The sequence below is a fragment of the Myxine glutinosa genome, chromosome 12 (genome assembly GCF_964187855.1).
Source record: "Myxine glutinosa chromosome 12, kmMyxGlut1.1, whole genome shotgun sequence".
NCBI classification, from domain to species: Eukaryota; Metazoa; Chordata; class Myxini; order Myxiniformes; family Myxinidae; genus Myxine; species Myxine glutinosa.
The window spans coordinates 69,748,247-69,766,990 of NC_136272.1; the positions used below are offsets into that span (position 1 = coordinate 69,748,247).

The 18,744-nt window shown below is 43.2% G+C and overlaps 1 protein-coding gene across 6 annotated transcripts in view; it reads left to right on the forward strand.

Moving 5' to 3' along the window:
* The window catches only part of LOC137437504 (ATP-dependent translocase ABCB1-like), a 120,028-nt gene that overhangs the window by 80,974 nt on the left and 20,310 nt on the right, over positions 1 to 18,744 (forward strand). For 5 of the 6 annotated variants that reach the window (XM_078765998.1, XM_078765999.1, XM_068131878.2 and 2 more), the window contains 6 exons: positions 581 to 658; positions 1,391 to 1,474; positions 2,981 to 3,184; positions 4,967 to 5,067; positions 9,181 to 9,321; positions 16,454 to 16,610. In XM_078765998.1, the coding sequence (XP_078622124.1) occupies positions 581 to 658; positions 1,391 to 1,474; positions 2,981 to 3,184; positions 4,967 to 5,067; positions 9,181 to 9,321; positions 16,454 to 16,610 (765 nt within the window). Of the gene's footprint in view, positions 1 to 580; positions 659 to 1,390; positions 1,475 to 2,980; positions 3,185 to 4,966; positions 5,068 to 9,180; positions 9,322 to 13,993; positions 15,180 to 16,453; positions 16,611 to 18,744 lie in introns of those variants that run through there. The other variant, XM_068131881.2, reaches the window with a different exon arrangement.

The window sequence follows — 18,744 nt, forward strand, 5'->3', positions numbered from 1 at the left end:
CGGGGCAGAGGTGGGAGAGAGTTGTGGGTGAATTGAGGATGTGCGGGAGAGGGGAGGGGTGGGGCAGAGGTGGGGATGAATTGAGGATGTGTGGGAAATAGGGGAGGGGTGGGGCTGAATTGAGGATGTTTCATGAGAGAGGCGGAGGTGAGGAAGGGCGTAGGCCTATAGGAGGTGGGTGAGGGAGGCTGAGGTGGAGGAGGGGTGTGTTGGAGGTGGGGCAGAGGTGTGGATGAATTGAGGATGTGTGGGAGAGAGCAGCGGGGTGGGGCGGAGGTCGGGAATGGAATGTAGAGGTGTGGGTGAATTGAGGGGTTGTACATCTTTCGGGGTGAGTTTTTATTATTTTCATTTGTTTTGATTTATTTTACTTGTTTCTTTGTCTTTTAAATGACAACAGACCTGTGAATATATACCGAACTTGCTTGTCAATGTTTCCAGGTGCTTCTGGCCTTGTCATTGCTACTAAAAATGTCCTGGAAAGCACCACACCTCATTCATGTCATCGTTTTATTTGCATCAGCAAGTCGATGTAAACAGGTTTAAAATGCTTTTATGTTAAATGATTTTTATGTTGCAGGGATATATGTTTGGAAAGTCTGGAGAACATCTCACAATGCGATTGAGAGGTCAGGTGTTCAAAGCTATGCTGAGACAGGTGTGTGAAGTGATTAAATTTCTAAGGCACAGAGTGGAGCTTGTTCATTAATTATATGCAGGACAAAGACATTAGTAGACTGTACTTTATATGTGAATTATTGGCACACAAGGCAATAGTGGACAAATTCTTGTCGTACAAGGAACTTTAGAACAGGAGGAAGACACTTGGCCCATTATGCCTGCACAACATGAACACTACACATATGGGCCAATCTATCAGTTTATCGACTCCTGGGGGCGGGAGGATTCATTACTGATGGGGTGGTGGGGTGGTGGGGGGGTGGGGGGGGGGGGGGGAAATGTTCACTCAGTGTCAGGGAATACACACCTAACCCTAACAACTTAGGGTGTACATAGAGTTTTTGTGCTACTTTGAAAATTGCCAACTTTTGATGTACACATTATATAAAGTAGAACAGCACTCGCTATAGAGACCATATCTCCGCCAGAACCCTTAAACACTTTCAAAACCCTTACATTTTAATGTTACTTGGACAGAATATTTACAAAACCCTTACATTTTAATGTTACTTGGACAGAATATTTACAAAACCCTTACATTTTAATGTTACTTGGACAGAATATTTACAGGATTCTACGTCATCACGACCAATCAGATTTTCTGCTCGGAGACCCTGCCCATGCCCTTGTTTCTCAAACAGTGCGTATGCATGGGGTAATGTGTTCTATGAACTCTCTAGTTACTCAAGTGTTTTGTCTCCTTTGCAAGGAAATATCATGGTTTGATGATCACAGACATGGTGTTGGCGTGCTCACAACACGCCTTGCCACTGATGCTTCTCAAGTCCAAGGGGTAAGTAAAACATAAAATTAATTGAGAAAAACTCTTGCTATTGGTAATTAATGAATTAATTCATATTGTTTTCTGTTCATTTTGAAGGCTCACGTACATCCGGGATTTTCCATCGTCATAACGGCCAATTGCTTTCAACGATCAGTATGATGTAGGAAAAAAGAATGGCAATGGAATCGCAGATCAAAGTAGCACGTGTTCCCCTTGTTAGGGATTAGTGACGTCAACAAGTTACTCCATTATACAATACGGAAATGTAGGACAGGAAAAATTATATCGAGCTCACCTGTATACAAAAAGGAAAATGAGGGCATGCACCATCAACTGAAGAGTTGATGAAATTCTTTTTTTGCCAACGTACTGTCTTTTTCAGCATCAAACCTAACATCAAACTGTCAAACGTCATGGGGTTCTGGCATGGTCCAGTCGAGCAGCCACTGCTACAAAGAAAATTTCTCATAACTGGGGAGAAGTGGGACCTTACCTTTTACTGATAGGCCGGATCTGGATTCGGACCTGAACCGAAATGTAATCCTCTTGTTCTTGTCACCTAACCAACTCGTCCACCAAGTTTTGTCATAATCCGGCCGCTACTTTTTGAAATATCGTGCTATATATCGTTTTTGGCCCCATCTCTCAATTTTCCAATCCAGATCTTCACCAAAATCGAATCGATTCGTCCTTGTCACACACCCAACTGTCCAACATGTTTCGTCCGAATACGTCCATAACCTTTTGAGATATCCTGCCTACAGATAGACAGACAGAGGTGAACACACAACCTCCGTCCAATTTCAGTGGCAGAGGTAATTATATTGATCCTTTTTTTTTGTATGCAAGATCGAGGCTCGTGTAAGAGCTAACATTGATGACAAAAAGACAAACTGACACATAAAACATATGATAAAGGGAGCGGGAGAACAAGATGGAGAGCAGGGACATCGGGAGATCTGTGGGAGGGAGCGGGCTTGGGAGGAGGAGGCATGGGGGGGGGGGGGGGGGGAACAACATTTTAACAATAATACTGTGAAATAATTATGTCTGTGGAGCTTCCCAGTTTGAAAAAATTAAGCATTTTGTTAGTGATTCCGAAAATGATACAAATTTAACTTTGAGAGATAGAGAGGTTGGAATACTGAACCAAGACCGATTCCAAGATTACCTACATAACTGGTATAGGATAGGTGGCAAAGAGGAGGAATAGGAGGTATCATAAATGTGTATGACAATAAATGTAGGTTTTTTTATTCATAAGGAAACACTTGTCATGGAGTTTGCACGTTGTCGTGACAAATTTCTGTATTTTTTCCCTCCTGAGTTGTTACATCTCGATTGGCCGACATTTAAAGAATGTGATGCCGAAGGTAACATTGTCACGTATTTCGCTGTCTCCTTATTGGCTGTGGATTGTGCCCCTTTTTGCCATTGCATCAAAATGCGAATTTTCTGGGTTTATAGCATGAACACAGCAAACTCAACGTTTTGCTTTATGTGGTTTAATTTCAGGCCAGTGGTGTGCAAATGGGCCTGGCTCTGCAGACGTTGGCCAGTTTGGCAACGGGAATCATTTTGGCATTCATTCATGGGTGGCAGTTGACACTGTTAGTCCTGGCTATGATTCCTGTGATCGCAGTCAGTACTTTCATCCAGTTCAGAACACTTTCCGGCCATGTTGGAAAAAGCAAAGATGCTCTTGAGGAAGCGGGGAAGGTATGTGATAACCCATTCACCATTTCCACTCGAGTACATTTGTACAGATATCTTGACTTGAGAAAGAGCTTAAAGATTGAGGGCCAAGGAGCATACTTTAGCAATTTGCCAAATTGATGCAAGCAAATAATAGACCAGACAGATTTCTGAGAAATGTAAATGTTCGGTGCATTTTTGGGTGAAAGTTGGGAACCTCACTTTTTAACATAATTAGGGTATGCTGAATTCGATTGGCCCGGTTCCCAAGCCGAATTTTGACTTCTTTTTTTTTTGAGTTTTGAATAACCTGCTGAAGAACTTGGGCATTGGTGAACTCACAGAGTTGACAATCAAATCTGCAGAAGCGTTCGTCTGCAGAATATATAATGTGCACAGAACAACCTCTGTTGATTCAGCATGACATATGTTGTTCTCAAAGACTGGTAAACCAGAAGCAATGTCACCGACAAGTGATGCTCTTCATTTCCATTTGATGCGAGTACACTATCAAGCCATGGTATGGAGAAATGCTCATTGTGCCATACCTGACCTTCCTGCACCTGTGGAAATTGGATGGAAACGTGGCGATTCAGGACTAGAGCCTATTCTGATGTCACCGAGTCCAATCCCAGAAAGTTTCCTCGAGATGATTTGTTGTGCATGCCAGAAGCAATGCAAGACTCGACACTGCAAATGTCGCTATTCAGAGTTGAGGTGCACATCAATGTGTGCCTGTCAGCAACAGAGTGATGATCAGACCCTTTGTATGAATTTGATGTAGTTTGGCAAAACAACATCTGTGACATTCCTGAATGTTTGTGCTTCATGGCCATGTATACTTAATTTTAGAATAAATGGTTGTATGAAACATTCTTATTTAAACCATTTCCCATTTTAGTGTCCAATTTCAATATCAGTTTGAATGTCTCTTTCAATATGTCGCCAACCGTAATATAGACCAGACGGATTGATGAAAAAAGGCCATGTATAAGCTTCTAGGTGAATTTTGGGGTAAAAGTTGTAAAGTTAAAGTAAAATAGCTGCATGTATATACATGATATATAAATGCTTGTTGAAAGACATAGTCCAAAAATGGCATTCCCAAGAGCACAGTGAGCTCCATCATTAGGAAATGGAAATAATATGGACCAACCTAGACACTTTCAGCAGCTGACCGTCTGAACAAACTGAGTAACCTGGCAAGAAGGACCTTAGTCAGGAAGGTGACCAAGAACCCAATGACCACTTTGACAGAACTACTGAGTTACTTGGCTGAGATGGGAGAAACTGCTGGAAAGACAACAGTTTCTGCAGCACTTCACAAATCTAGGCTTTATGTGAGAGTGGCCAGACGGAAGCCATTTTTGAGAAAAAGGTACATGACAGCACACCTGGAGTTTGCAGAAAGGCACATGAAAGACTCAGAGAATGAGGCAAAATATTCTGTGTTCTTCTGGATTCTGTGAGGTTTGAAAAGGCCGATCATTACTCGAGTGCAAAGTAAACGATCCCATTGTGAGAGGCTTTTACGCTCAGCCTCCTTGTGATAGTTCCACAGTGCGAAGGGATAGTAGTAGTGAGCAAGATTGTCATTCAGACATTTGAGGTAGTTTTCATTTACCCCTAACTATTGATAGACTCACAGAATAGCTGAAAAATTGATAATGTGGAAAATTTTATTGGTGGATGATGTATGGAGGAATTGCTTGGATGTTGTACCTTAGGGTCTGGATTGTGTCTGCACTACTCTAATTTAGATGTATTTTATTCTGGACCTGCCGTTAAATGCGATCTGTGTTGTAGGTCGCCACTGAAGCTGTTGCAAACATTCGCACCGTGGTTTCCCTGACAAGAGAACAGGTTTTCTATGACCTGTACATGAGCAAGTTGTCTGTAATTTACAGGTACGAGTTTTTATTAAATGTATGTTGAGATATTAGATTGTTCATTTAATGAAGTGTTTTTCACTCGTTTTGTTTTATTCTTCTTTGGCCAAAAGCCACGATAAAGCTAACTTAATATGGCTAGACACAACACGCAACCCAATGACGGCAATGGCGGGGGAAAACCCGCTCGGGGGAGAAAACCCCCTTGGGGAGGGGGGGGGGCAAATGAATGCGCTACAACCTTCATTGTGTAACCCTTGGTCATCCTGTCAAGTTTGGTTGAGATTGGATAAGTAATGACAGAATGTACTGGGGTCAAAATTCATCAGACAGACGGACAGACACAAATGACGTATTTTAGTATGATGGAAACTCTACCGCCATTGCCACTTCAGTGCTCATCATTGAAGTTGTACTTCCATATATCATTTGGTAAAAGCTTAGAGGAACACTGTGTGTTCGTATAACATGCAGTTTACATTCTTTAGGATTTTTATTTTCTTTGCCTGTATGGTAATCTAACATATGGCTGTGGGATGGGGCTCCTGTAGAGAGGTACCTGGTCTCCTCTCAATTGTTTAGCCAGGTGTGAACCACCGTTGGAGGCCATTTCTCCGCGCAGAGCAGGGGATGGCCTTTTTCAGGCACCGTGGTCCCCTTTTTGAAGCAATGTTTTATTGCCGGATGCCCTTCCTGCCGCCAACCCTGTTAGTCGCCTCTTGTGACACACAGGGAATTACCAGCGAACTGGTACTCAATTTGCGGACCTCGGAAGGATGACAGGCTGAGTCAGCCCCCCTGGCGTTAATTCAGCGATCGACCGGGATTCGAACCCAGGATCCTAAGATCCCAAGCCGGCACCCTAACCACTAAGCCAGCACCAGGCTCTGTTTAGCCAGGTGTATAACATGCTAACATCAATGGAGAAGTGTGTTGGGGGAAACTGTTCTTCCTTCAATCAGTCTTCATCGTACTTTGCTTTTTAATCTACCTCACTGGGATTGGTGTAAAAACAAGATGATATTGGAAATAGACAAACCGCCGTTCAAGTCGGATAAGATCATCGTGAACCTTATGCTCCATCACAGTGATGGCTTTGGTCCATTAAATACAGTTGGCAAGGGAACATGAAACGCCAAGCTTTTATCCATTGCCACAAATCCTTGGTGTGAGAGGAGGAAAGTGAGAAGTGTGGGGGGGGGGGGAGGGAGGGAGAAGTGGGGGAGGGGAGAATGTGAGGCAAGAGGAGAATGTGAGGCAAGAGGTGAGTGGGGGGGGGGGGGGGGGTATGTGGCACATTAAGTAGAGTTTACCTCCTCAGCTACTACATGTTTGTTTTTTTTTGAGGTGAAAATTATTATATTGTGATTACCCAAGCGGAATACAGCCAATCGAGTTGGACTTCCTTAGTCATGATAATCACTTTTACTTGATATTATCGACTCAAAGTGTGGACATGTTGGATCACCAGTGAAGGGAAATTTAGGATTGCAAAAACGAACTTTTTATAGTTTTCTTAAATCTTTGCCGAGCAAATTCACAGAATGTGATCAAGATGCTCAAAGGGGAACAAGGGCACAAAGACATGGTGTATGGAATAAATAGCCTAAATAAAAGGGTTGTGGAAGAGGGTCAGTAAGAGCAGTGAAGGGGCAGAGAATTATGGGAAAGCATGAAGTGATGGGTGGTACTCTTTAAGGACTGGGAGGAGGGGGAATGAGATGACATGAGATATCGGGGGTCTGTTCCACATACAAGAGAATAGAGGGGTGACAGCATAGTGGTGCTTTGGCATATAATTTGGTTGGGCAAGTAGGCTTGGAATCTGAAAAAGCACATGTAAGATCGGAGGCCTGGTTGAAGAAAAAGAGAGGAAAGAAGAGGAAGAATAGAAAGAGGAAGGATAGGTCCTTCGGAAGTGGATCGATAGAAAAAGAGAGCACCAAACTGTCTGTAGTGGGTGAGAAGCCATGATATTAATTCCAAACTACACACAAATGTAAACGTTCTCTACATTCGACACAAGACATGAAAACACACGGAGAAACTTCTTTCTTGGCCTTTTTGTCGAGATTAGTTGAAATCTCCATCACTATTTTTATGCAAGCAGGAAGAATCTCAGTCTCAACTAGGGTGAAAAACATTTTGAATGCATCATCATCATCATTACAGTGCAACTGATCATGAAAGCTCCAGCCCTAGGAGGTCCAGTAGATCCATGCATCCCACATTCCATTGAGGAGCCACATGATGGTAATAGCCAACCACAAGATGGGCCCTCTTCCCGGTTTGACAAACCCAATGGTTACGTCACATGCAAACACGGAATTTGGGTCGTTTTTGATGATTCTTGGTTCTGTATTGGCTTGAATTCAGACAAATCCTCATTAACCCTGAGTTTCAGGTCCAGAAGGAACACTCCAGAAAGTCCAGCAGGTCACAGAGACAGTCGCTCGGTGCAGGTGGCCTGTATGCCAAGAGACGACAGTGTAGTGGCTGCTTGCAATGAACAGACGCAAACCATTCCTCGTATAGTGAAAGAGCTGATCACAAAAGTCTACGCAAGCCTCGTATAGTGCAAGAACTGATCACAAAAGTCTATGCAAGCCTCGTATAGTGCAAGAGCTGATCACAAAAGTCTACGCAAGCCTTGTATAGTGCAAGAGCTGATCACAAAAGTCTACGCAAGCCTCGTATAGTGCAAGAGCTGATCACAAAAGTCTACGCAAGCCTCGTATAGTGCAAGAGCTGATCACAAAAGTCTACGCAAGCCTCGTTTAGTGCAAGAGCTGATCACAAAGGTCTATGCAAGCCTCGTATAGTGCAAGAGCTGATCACAAAAGTCTATGCAAGCCTCGTATAGTGCAAGAGCTGATCACAAAAGTCTACGCAAGCCTCGTATAGTGCAAGAGCTGATCACAAAGGTCTACGCAAGCCTCGTATAGTGCAAGAGCTGATCACAAAAGTCTACGCAAGCCTCGTATAGTGCAAGAGCTGATCACAAAAGTCTTACGCAAGCCACGTATAGTGCAAGAGCTGATCACAAAAGTCTACGCAAGCCTCGTATAGTGCAAGAGCTGATCACAGAAGTCTATGCAACTTTCGTATCGTTTATTTAGTTATTCTTTTTTATCCTTCCCAGCTTCCTCTGCCTTGAGACTCCAACTGACTGAAGTTCAACCTCAGTGGCTCCTTTATGCCACATTGAGGAGCAGCAGGTATGGTCAGAGGATTAATGGAGTGAACAAGATGGATATAGAGGGAAACTCATGGGGAAGAAGTGTAAATTTGGAAGGAGGAGCGAGTGGGGGTGGGGGTTAACGAAGGTAGAAACGATCATGGTTTGGGATTGGGGATGATCTGAGAAGGTAGTGAAGAGCTGTCTTGAATAACTGGAGGCGAGACGGACATTCAAGAGAGTGTGGAAGTCGGTTCCACGTGTGGGTAAATGGAGGAACAAATGAGTGGAGGTGAGCAGTGATCTTGGATTTAGGTAGTTCCTCCAGAAGGGGGTTTATGGTTGACCGTGTGTGCTCACCTGTGGGGACAAATCATGGATAGAGCAGAGGGTGCAAGATCAGAAAGGAAGTGGTAGAAGACACCGACCTGTCTGCGATAGTGAAGTGATAGGCCCATAGACTCAGCTACAGCGTCGGAAATTCTAATTATCTTATAGGCCTTGGTTTCCACAACGTCAAGCAGAGCAAGATGTGAGACAGGGAAGCCAGCCCTACTCCATCAAGTACTCCATCAAGCTGTGGATTAAAGCCTTGTAGGTGGATAGGTGCTCAGGTGTGCCAAGGAAGGATTGATTTTGTACAACGGAGGATGCCCAGTCATCAGCTGGTTTTAGAGGCCAACTTAGAAATGTGGCTTGCCCAAGAATGATTGTGGTTGATAGTGAGACCCAGGAGTTTGGGTAACTGAACTTCCTCGAGTTCAGATTTAAAAAAAATTCAGGCCACTGTTTAGTTGGTGGAGAGAAAATTTGAGGACATTTAAAGTAATGTGGAAAAAGTACAAAAAAACCCTCAATCTCAGATCTTAGTGATTTTGTTGAAGTATATCTGCAAGATGTCGTCTCTTCCATGAGCCCCAATCTCTATTAATCTGTTTGTTTGTTTTTTCTAGGCAAAATTTAAGGAGTAGTCCAGTGAATGGATTATCCTATGGCTTTTCGCAGTGCACAATCTTCTTCGTCGACGCTGCCATTTTCAGATTTGGAGCCTGGCTTATCGCCAACGGTCACACAACCTTTGAGAACTTTTTCATGTAAGTTTGTTATTTTAACTGGGAAAAGTAAGAACATGTAACATTCTGTGTTCCAATACATTATATTGTCATTAGAGGTAAGATAACAAATAAAACCCTATTTTTCACTTTTATCGATTTCTCCAAACTGAATCGTCATTGAAGGAATCGCTTTTCCCTTCTTCATTTAAAAGTTTTTTTAAAACATTTTAAAATGATTCACTTTCCTTATTCCTCCATCAGGAGTACCCCACATGTTTTACCTGCGACGTTGCAGGTCTGCAAGAGCTCTGCGTGGTTGTTGCTGTCGCTGTTGTGGTACTTGTTGGGGGGGGGGGGGGGGGTCGATTTTTGAACTGTGCACCTATTAGTCAGACAGCTGCCGGACCCCACCCACATTTTTCTGTTGACTTCACCCAGCACGAAACCAAGACAATAATAATATGGCCGTCATCTTGGTTTTCTGGTGGGCCTAAGTCATCAGGCCAGTAGACCTCTGTTGATTACACATTGCCTGGATTCGTTGGCTTCAGATTTCCATTGGATTTGTTTGGGTCGAGTGTTATTTATGATGTGGGACCCCAGAAAATCTAATCAATGTCGAATAAATATTATTAGTAACGTTTAATCAAGCCCGTCAGCATGCATGATATGTGCCTCCCTAAAGTGTAACATAATTGTTAATGGCCCCATATTGGGGTTAAACAATCCGTGACTGTGTGAGGAATCAGCTCGTTCTGATATAACCGTGGTGGAGTGTGACATGGATGAGAGGTGTCGAGTTAATTTTTTTAATAGCGCATTAAATGTGTTTTCCAATCGTGTTGTTTGTCTTTTAAGTGTTTTAAATGCGCATTTGCCAATTGGTCCATTTCCCGGATTTTGTCGCAGGATGTGACCACAGTGCGGTCATTCTTGTTTTCATCATGATCTATTCCTCCTCTTCTTCTTTTTCTTCTTCTGCACAAAACATATTTTACAAACCTGTCTCTCACCTATGTGCTTGGTCCATCACTCCTCTCATTCCAGCAGCATGTCCTTCCTTCGAGCCTTCAACAAAAATACCTTCCACTCATGACCCTTATTTCCATATGTCTAATTTGGGAATATTGTGAAGTCCAATTTGCTGAGGTTGTCTGTTCACGGCACCTAATTCCCCATCATGTTATTTTACAGTGTCAATCCCCACCTTGTCAGTACCATCCTCTACAAGCTCATGTCCTTCCAACTATCCCTCCTCTTCATGTCTCCTCTTTCTGCATCACCTCTCACTTGACTCCCTCTCAGCTTCCTCCTCGTCCCAACTCCTCTCAGCTTCCCCCTTGTTCCGCCCCTCTCAGCTTCCCCCTCGTTTTGCCACTCTCAGCTTCCCCTCGTCCCGCCGCTCTCAGCTTCCCCCTCATCCTATCCTCACTCAGCTTCTCCTTATCCCACCCTCTCTCAGCTTCCCCTCGTCCCACCCTTCTCAACTACCTCATCCACACCCTCAGCTTCCTTCTCATCCTACCCCCTCTCAGCTTCCTCCTCGTTCCGCCCCTCTCAGTTTCCCCCTCATCCCATCCTCACTCGGCTTTCCCCTCATCCCATCCTCACTCGGCTTTCCCCTCATCTCATCCTGGTCAGCTTCACCATTGTCCCGCCCCATTCTCAGTGCCAGGAAGCTCTGCACCCTCTCAACTGCTCCTCTACTCCTCCTTGTGTGGGCATCAAACAGGCCTCCAATCCAACCTGACAAATCTCAATCTCTCAATCCAGGCCGTTGTTGATAAACTAGACATCATGTGTTTAACAGAATCCTTCCTCTCATCGGACGTCCCTGACTCTGAGTGTCTCTTCCCAGCTGTTGCCTCCTCTGATTTAATAGGCCTGAGCCCCGCCCTGGTGGTGGAGCTGCACTTTACTCAAGAATAACTCAGTTTCTCACTGTTCATGGGCTGATCTTACACCTCCAACCAACAGGAGTACCTCTGGATGTGACTTCCCCTCCGCTCCCACCTCTTGTTTGTCTGTGTGTTGTACCGTTCTCCAAACAAAGACGACTCAATCTACATCTCTCTCAGGTGACATGGACAAATTTTTAACCACTTGTCCCAACTCTCTCTTCTTCAAACTCCTGGGTCTCATATGTGGTAATTTCAATTGTGAGCATGTAAATTGGCTGAGTGTTGAAACCTCTCTCACCAGTCATGGCACTTCCGCAAAGGATTTCTGTGACTTCAATGGGCCTGACTCAATCTGTGAACTTTCCAACCAATATTTCTCCCAATGGCAAATCCTCCTTTCTGAACAAACCTTCCCACAAATGTCTCCTATTCTTCCTCTGCTCCAATTGGTTCATCTGATCATGTGCTTGTGAGAGTCAACATCTCTGGCTATTCTCAGAGAGCCGAATCTGTGCCGGTATGTCTGGCAGTTCAGTCAGAGAGATTGGCAGGGACTGCAAGCATCCATCTCAGTTCAGGACTGGTCTCCTATATCTACAGTACATCTACCGCCTCTGATAGAACGATGAATGTGAGAACGATGAATGCCTCAATTATGTGTTTCCTTCCAAATCTTAGGTCCCCAAACCAACACTGTCCCTACCCAGTGAAACCAACTGCTCTTGGACTCTGTGTATTTTGCAGCTGAGAAGGTGGAGCAGTTTCTGACAAACCTCGACTCCGATTCTGCAACTGTACTAAACGGCATCAGCTCACATATCTTAACAAGAATGACTGCACGATGGTCACAATCTGCGACAAAATCCGGTAACGGGTCAATTGGGAAACACGCGTTGAAAGCACTCTTAAACGACTAATAGCACGATTGAGAAACACAGATTTAATGTGTTATTAAAATATTAACTCAACACCTCTCATCCATGTCGGCCTCCGCCCCGGTTTTATCAAAACGTGCTGATTTGTCACACGGTCAGATTGTTTAACCCCAATATTTGGCCGTTCAGAAATTACGTAACGCTATTTTTTATGGAGGCGCATACCGTGCATGCTGAGGAGCTTCATTGAACTTTACTCATAATTTTTATTCGACGTTGATTTGATTTCCCGGGGTCGCTCATCGTGAGTAACACTCGACTCAAACAAAACCATTGGAAATCTGATGCAACAAACCCGAGCAGTGTATTAATCAGCAGAGGCCGGCAGCCTGATTGATGTATTAGCCCCACCAGAAAACCAAGATGGTGGCCATATTAGTTCATCTGGGTGCCATGGTGGGTGGGGTCGAGTGACCCAACCAATGGGTGCATATTTCAAAAATCGACCCAAACAAGAACCACCACAACAACAATCATGTGGACCTCTTGTAGACCTGCAACATGTCACAGGTAAAAACATTCTCTGCAAATCTTGCACATCCTATTTCTGCTTTTTCCACCCTATCATTTGCCCTATGTCATCTTCAATCTGATTGGAAATCAGCCAACATTCCATAAAACATGCAAAACCCCATCCCCTTATCTGCAGACCTATGAGGTTACTTCCAATCATCTGAAAGGTAAGTCTGGTGTTGGCTTAACAGTTAAGGTGGCTGGATTGAGATCTTAGAGTCCTGAGTTTGAGTCCACGTCGTGCTGTTGAAATAACACGAGGTGGCCTGTTATCCTTTCGACATCGGCAGAATGAGTGTACCAGCTTACTGGCACCAGGGGGCACTGCATCAGTGACACAGCCGAGTCCCCAGAAAATGATGCAGCCAAGCAGCCACAGGCTGCATAAGAACAACAACAACAACAACAACATCAACAAGGTCATGGAATCCATCATCACTGTTGATATTAAATTATTCCTTTTCTCCAACAACCTCATCTCAGATCTCCAATTCAGATTCAGACCAGGTTGCACTACCTGAGGTATGCTGCTTCTACTTCTCCAACAATGGACGAAGGTTGGTAATGTCAGACATGAGATCAGGGCAATCTGTCCAGACATATGTTGAGCTTTTGAAAGGTTGGTACCCCAGCTCTCAATGGAATCCTTTCATCTCCTCTCTCTCTGTTAAGGCTGGAGAGCCCCACGGCAATGGTCTGGGCCTAGTCCTATTTCTAATCTACACCAATGATTTATCTGACTTTCTGAAAAATCCCCTTTATCTATTTGCTGACGACTCCACCCGCTGCCTTGACATGCATCATCATTCAGACAGGCAGGCAGCAGCCTCTTCCCTCTTCAGATCTTGATAGAATCACAAGCCGGTCAAACACTTGGCCGGTCAAACAAATTCACACTCACTTCCGGATTCCGAATGGACAACCGAGCAAGCTCCCTCTCCCCATTTACTTAACAATCCTCTTGAAGTTCAGTCACTAAAACTCCTGGGTCTCACTATCAGCCATGATCTTTGTTGGGCAAATCACATTTCAGAGCTGGACTCCAAAGCCAGTGCGTCCTTCTTTATCACATTTGAAGAATCCTTCCTTATCATATATGAACTCCTATCCACCTATAAGGCCTCCATCAGCAGCTTGATGGAGTGCTGTTCTCCTCTCAAGGCTGGAGCTGCTTCCTCGCATCCTGCTCGGCTAGGCACCGTAGAAAGCACAGCTTCATTGTGGGAGATGCAAATGAGTCCATGAGCTTATTACTTTACCATCGCAAACAGCTTGGTGTTAGATATCTTCTACCACCTTTCTCTGGTCTTGCACCCTATGCCCTTCCCGTGCTTTGTTTCCCTCCCTCCACCCCACCCCCAGGTTTCTGCAGGGCTCACATATGATTTACTTTCAACACCCTTCGACAGAAACTCCCAAAATCCAGAATCACTGCTCACCTCCACTCATTTGTTCCTCTTTTTTCTCACTGAGGTATCAAATTGCACATTGTCTTCAATCTCATTCTTCCCTCTACGTCTTCAACGCATCTGTTCACCACCATCTCAGATCATCCCCCATCCAAAACAATGATCTATTCTACCTCTGTTAACCCCTCCTCCTCCTCAAGTCCACCTCCTTCCTAATTTCTAGTTTTTCCTTTTTTCCTTCCTAAGAGTTTTGTTCTGTGTACATCCTGCCCACCCCGTGCGTCATCCGCTACCCCTCTCTCTTCCCCACATCCTTTATTACCCTCGCCAGAGGAGAGGGTATTGCATCTGAATCTGTTTGTTACTTGGCAAAAAATTTTTTTTTGAAGAACCGGTATGTTGATCACTCCGGTTTGTGTGTTTGTGTGTCCACTCACTTGCACTTGCCGATGGGTCGCAATTTTAAACCGATCTTCACGAAACTTCACCAAATGGTAGAGTTCGTGGTTCCGACAAAAACATATATATCGTTGAGGTCAAAAGGTCAACATAGGTCAAATGTCAACTACTTTTCCTCCATATTTCTAAAATCCTCAATTTTCATCCGATTGACTTGAAATCTGAATAGGATTTACATATCGGCTAACTGAATTCAACCACCAACTATTTTGGAGATCAACATAGCCCAAAAGGTCAACAACCTTTTCATACTTCTAAAATCCAAAATTTTCATCCGCTTGACTCGAAATTTGAACAGGATTTTCATATCGGTTAACTGAATTCAAACAACAACTATTTTTGAAGTCAACATAGGTCACAAGGTCAACATAAGCCAAAGGGCAACCACTTCGAATTTCTAAAATCCTCAATTTTTATCCGATTGACTTGATTGAATATAGGATTTTCATCCGATTGAATATAGGATTTTCTTATCAGCTAACTGAATTCAACCGCTAACTATTTTTCAGATGAGCGTAGGCCAAAAGGTCAACATGGGCCATAGGTCAACAACCATTTCAAATTTCTAAAATTGTCAATTTTTATCCAATTAACTTAAAATAAAAGACGATTTGCATATCAGGTCACTGAATTCAACCACCAAATATTTTTGAGGTCAAAAGAATGCTCTAATGAGTGCCATTCTACTTTGTTCTGTTTTGCCAAGTGTCGCTCTGAGTGATTTTTTTTTCATCTGTCTGTTTGTCTGTCTGTTTGTCTGTCTGTTTGTCTGTTTGTTTGTCCACACAGAATAAATATGATTTTCTCTGCAACCGTTGTTCCGATTGACAGGAAATTTCAATATAGGTGCAATTCCTCCTATAAATTTTTTTAATGATAATTATGACGTCATAGGTCACATGGTACAGGCGCCATTTTGGAAAAAACGAAAAACCTTGCACCTCTATCTCCGAAAGCGCTGCATAGAAAAAAAAAAGAAGACATGGCTCATTGTAAAGAACTCTATGTGGAATAACATATGTTAATGATGATGTCATAGGTTCCTCCATTATGATGTCATAATTCGACAAGTACAAAACTTAATCTGATCAGGATGATTTTTCTTGAGCGTCATCTATGGATAAATTGGTATAGAAAAAAATGATGATGACGTCATTGGTCATGTGGTTCAGCCGCCATATTTGTTTTTTTTACATAAAAGCCTTAAAACCACTAAACCACGTCCTCGTGAGGGTCTGCAATCTCTGATTGCTCTTTCTTGTTTGTTCTGTTCTCCTTATTTTATCCTTCAATCCTGTCGTTGGTGTTTCCCCCTTCTCTCTACTATTCCTTTTGTTATGTTGCATCCTGATCCGTTCAGTGGTCTATCTCTTCCACAAGCGTTGACTTTGTATACAAAAAAGCAGTGATTGCAAATCTTACAAGTTCAATTTGCTATCGCATTGTTTGCCTCTACCACATCCTTTCTTGCTAATTGTAAGACGTTTGCAATGTTGTGCTTGCAGTTTGTGATGGAAATGTATTTTTCTGCATGAGGAGCTTTTCAGAATTGTTGTTGAATCGATGCTTGTGGAAAGAGTTGTAGCACAGCAGTTTAAAGGTTACCCATTAGGATGGAAATGATTGGGAGCAAATGAACAGTTTTGGAGATTGTACAACAGTCTGGTCAACAAGTGGGACATTAATGATTGGTCGCAATTGTAACGCTTGTAACGATGATGATGGTAAGCATGTGTGATAGGGAGAGCAACCACCGAAAAGGAGAAAGATTTGAAGAGGTACATGTGCAGTAGCCGATATATTGAATTGATGTTAAGCTAATGTTTACACCAAATCCCAAAGGTCAGCCATATTCCATTATACACATTTTATTGGGAGGTCTTACTGTGCTCAAATGCTACGTTTATTTTCAGCATAACAAACTTGAACATCTGTACGTCTCTTTCTTTTCTAGAGTATTTGCAGCTCTCATTTTCTCAGCCATGATGGTTGGGCAAAACAGTTCCATGGTACCAGACTATGCCAAGGCTAAGGAATCTGCGGGTCGCATATTAAAATTGATGCAGACTGTACCATCCATTGATAGCTCCAGCACTGCAGGTCAAACACCGGTAATGTTTTACTTTTTATTGTTATTCAGTCTGCCAAGCTTTCATACATAACTAGGAAAAGTACCCGTGCCCAGTGACATGAAAAGCAAGCAAAAGTAGTAAAACGGGAAGTTTTACTACTTTCGCACTGGGAAAAATCATTGGGAAAAACATCCCAGTGACGGGAAAAGTTTAAGTTAATCTATCAATTTAAATTATTTAAAAGTATTCAATCCCCCCTCCCCTCCCCCCCTCTCCCCTGCTCTCTCTCTCTCTCTCTCTCTCTCTCTTCGACACCCCTCTCTCTCCCCCTCGCTCACCCTTCCCCCTCTCCCCTCACCCTCTCCTCTCCCCACTCTTCTCCTCTCCCCACTCTTTCCCCCATTCTCCCTCTCCCTACCGTCTTGCCCCCTTCCTCCATCCCCCACTTTCTCTCCTCCCTCCTCTCTCTCCCCCACTCCTCTCTCTCCCTCTCTTCTCCTCCCCTGTCTCTCTCCCCCTCCATTTCTCTCTCATTCTCTCTCTCTCTATATATATATCTCTCTCAATATATGAGTATATATATACATATACAGTGCCTATGGAAGTCTACACCCCATTTCAAAATTTTCATATTTTGTTACTTAATAGCCTGGAATTAAATGCATTGGATCAGAGTTTTTCCACCTTTATTTACACATCGTAACCCACAACTTCTAAGTGAAAAACAAATTCAATTTCAGAAAATTAATTTAAAATACAAAACTAGAATATCTTGGTTGGATAAGTGTCCACCCCCCTGAGTTAATATTTGGTGGAAGCACCTTTGACAGCAATTACAGCTGTGAGTCTGTTGAGATGGATCTCTCTCTGATCAGTCTCCTCCTTGCTTGCTCATCTAGTTTGGAAGGGCGGCCTGATGTAGGCAGAGTCTTGGTGGTACCATACGCCTTCCACTTCTTAATTATTGTCTTGACTGTGCTCCAAGGGATATTCGATGCATTTGAAATATTTTTATACCCATTCCCTCATCTATGCCTTTCCACAACTTTATTCCAGAGATCTTTTGAAAGCTCCTTGGTGCTCATGGTTCAGTTTTTGCTGTGAAATGCTCTACCCAGCAGAGGAAACCTATAGGATCAGCTGATTTTATCCTGAAATAATTAGAATCATTACAATTTATAACAGGTGGAGGCCAATTTACTTGGTGTGTGATTTTGAAGGTGATTAGTTATGTGATTTTGAAGACACCAAAAGGTGAAATTTTTGAAAGGTGGTGTAGACTTTATATAGACACTGTACATACATATATCCAACCGACATATGTGGGAAAACTATGCACTCAGACCGGGAATCAAACCACCAATACACCACCGAATAAAGGTATGTGTCAGAAGAACGTGTTGTATGCTTGGGACAAGGTTGCCCGTAGGGTGGATACTCTGCAATGATATTAATAATAATAAAGTTAATAACACGAGCCCCTCGTAGCTCTCATAAGGAGCAGCTGTTTCTGGTATTATATATACCCATCTGTATTAAGGTGCAACCTAAATCGAAAATTACCTGATGCATGATGCATGCTTTTAAAATTGAATATAACTCGCAAATCTCAGGCGTCACATGTAACCTAAAGTCCAGGTGACCTTCTTGGCTATTTTGTTGTCTGCGGCACTATGACCAGGAGCCTTTTCCTCTGCACTGCAATGTGAAACTGAGCCAAGCAGTTTTAACCCGCTCACCCAAATTTGGGATAGGATGAACTAAATTTTGCTTTATTTAAATTAATGTAACGATTGTCCTCTTTTTCTTTCACCACCTCCACAATAATTGCACTCTCCCTATTCCCGGCTCAATTGTAGAGCCACATTTCACATACAGCCCTCAAATTCCACACTCGTCAAACCCTCACTCACACTCGGATGAGCTGCTCGACTTCACAATAATGATCTGGTTTTATAGATGTATGACCAGATCAGCACTAAGGGCCAACTCGTGTACAAAAAAACAGTCTATCCATTTTCAACCCAGTTCCTACTCACCCACTGGCCTGATCCATACTCGTGGTGGTGGTGTCATTGTGTATGCCCTTTACTCCATTTTCCCCAATCCCTGCCCTTCACTGGTTGCCCCAACCCCTTTCGTAGGTTTAGCTTTGGGTGCCTCTGTGACAACT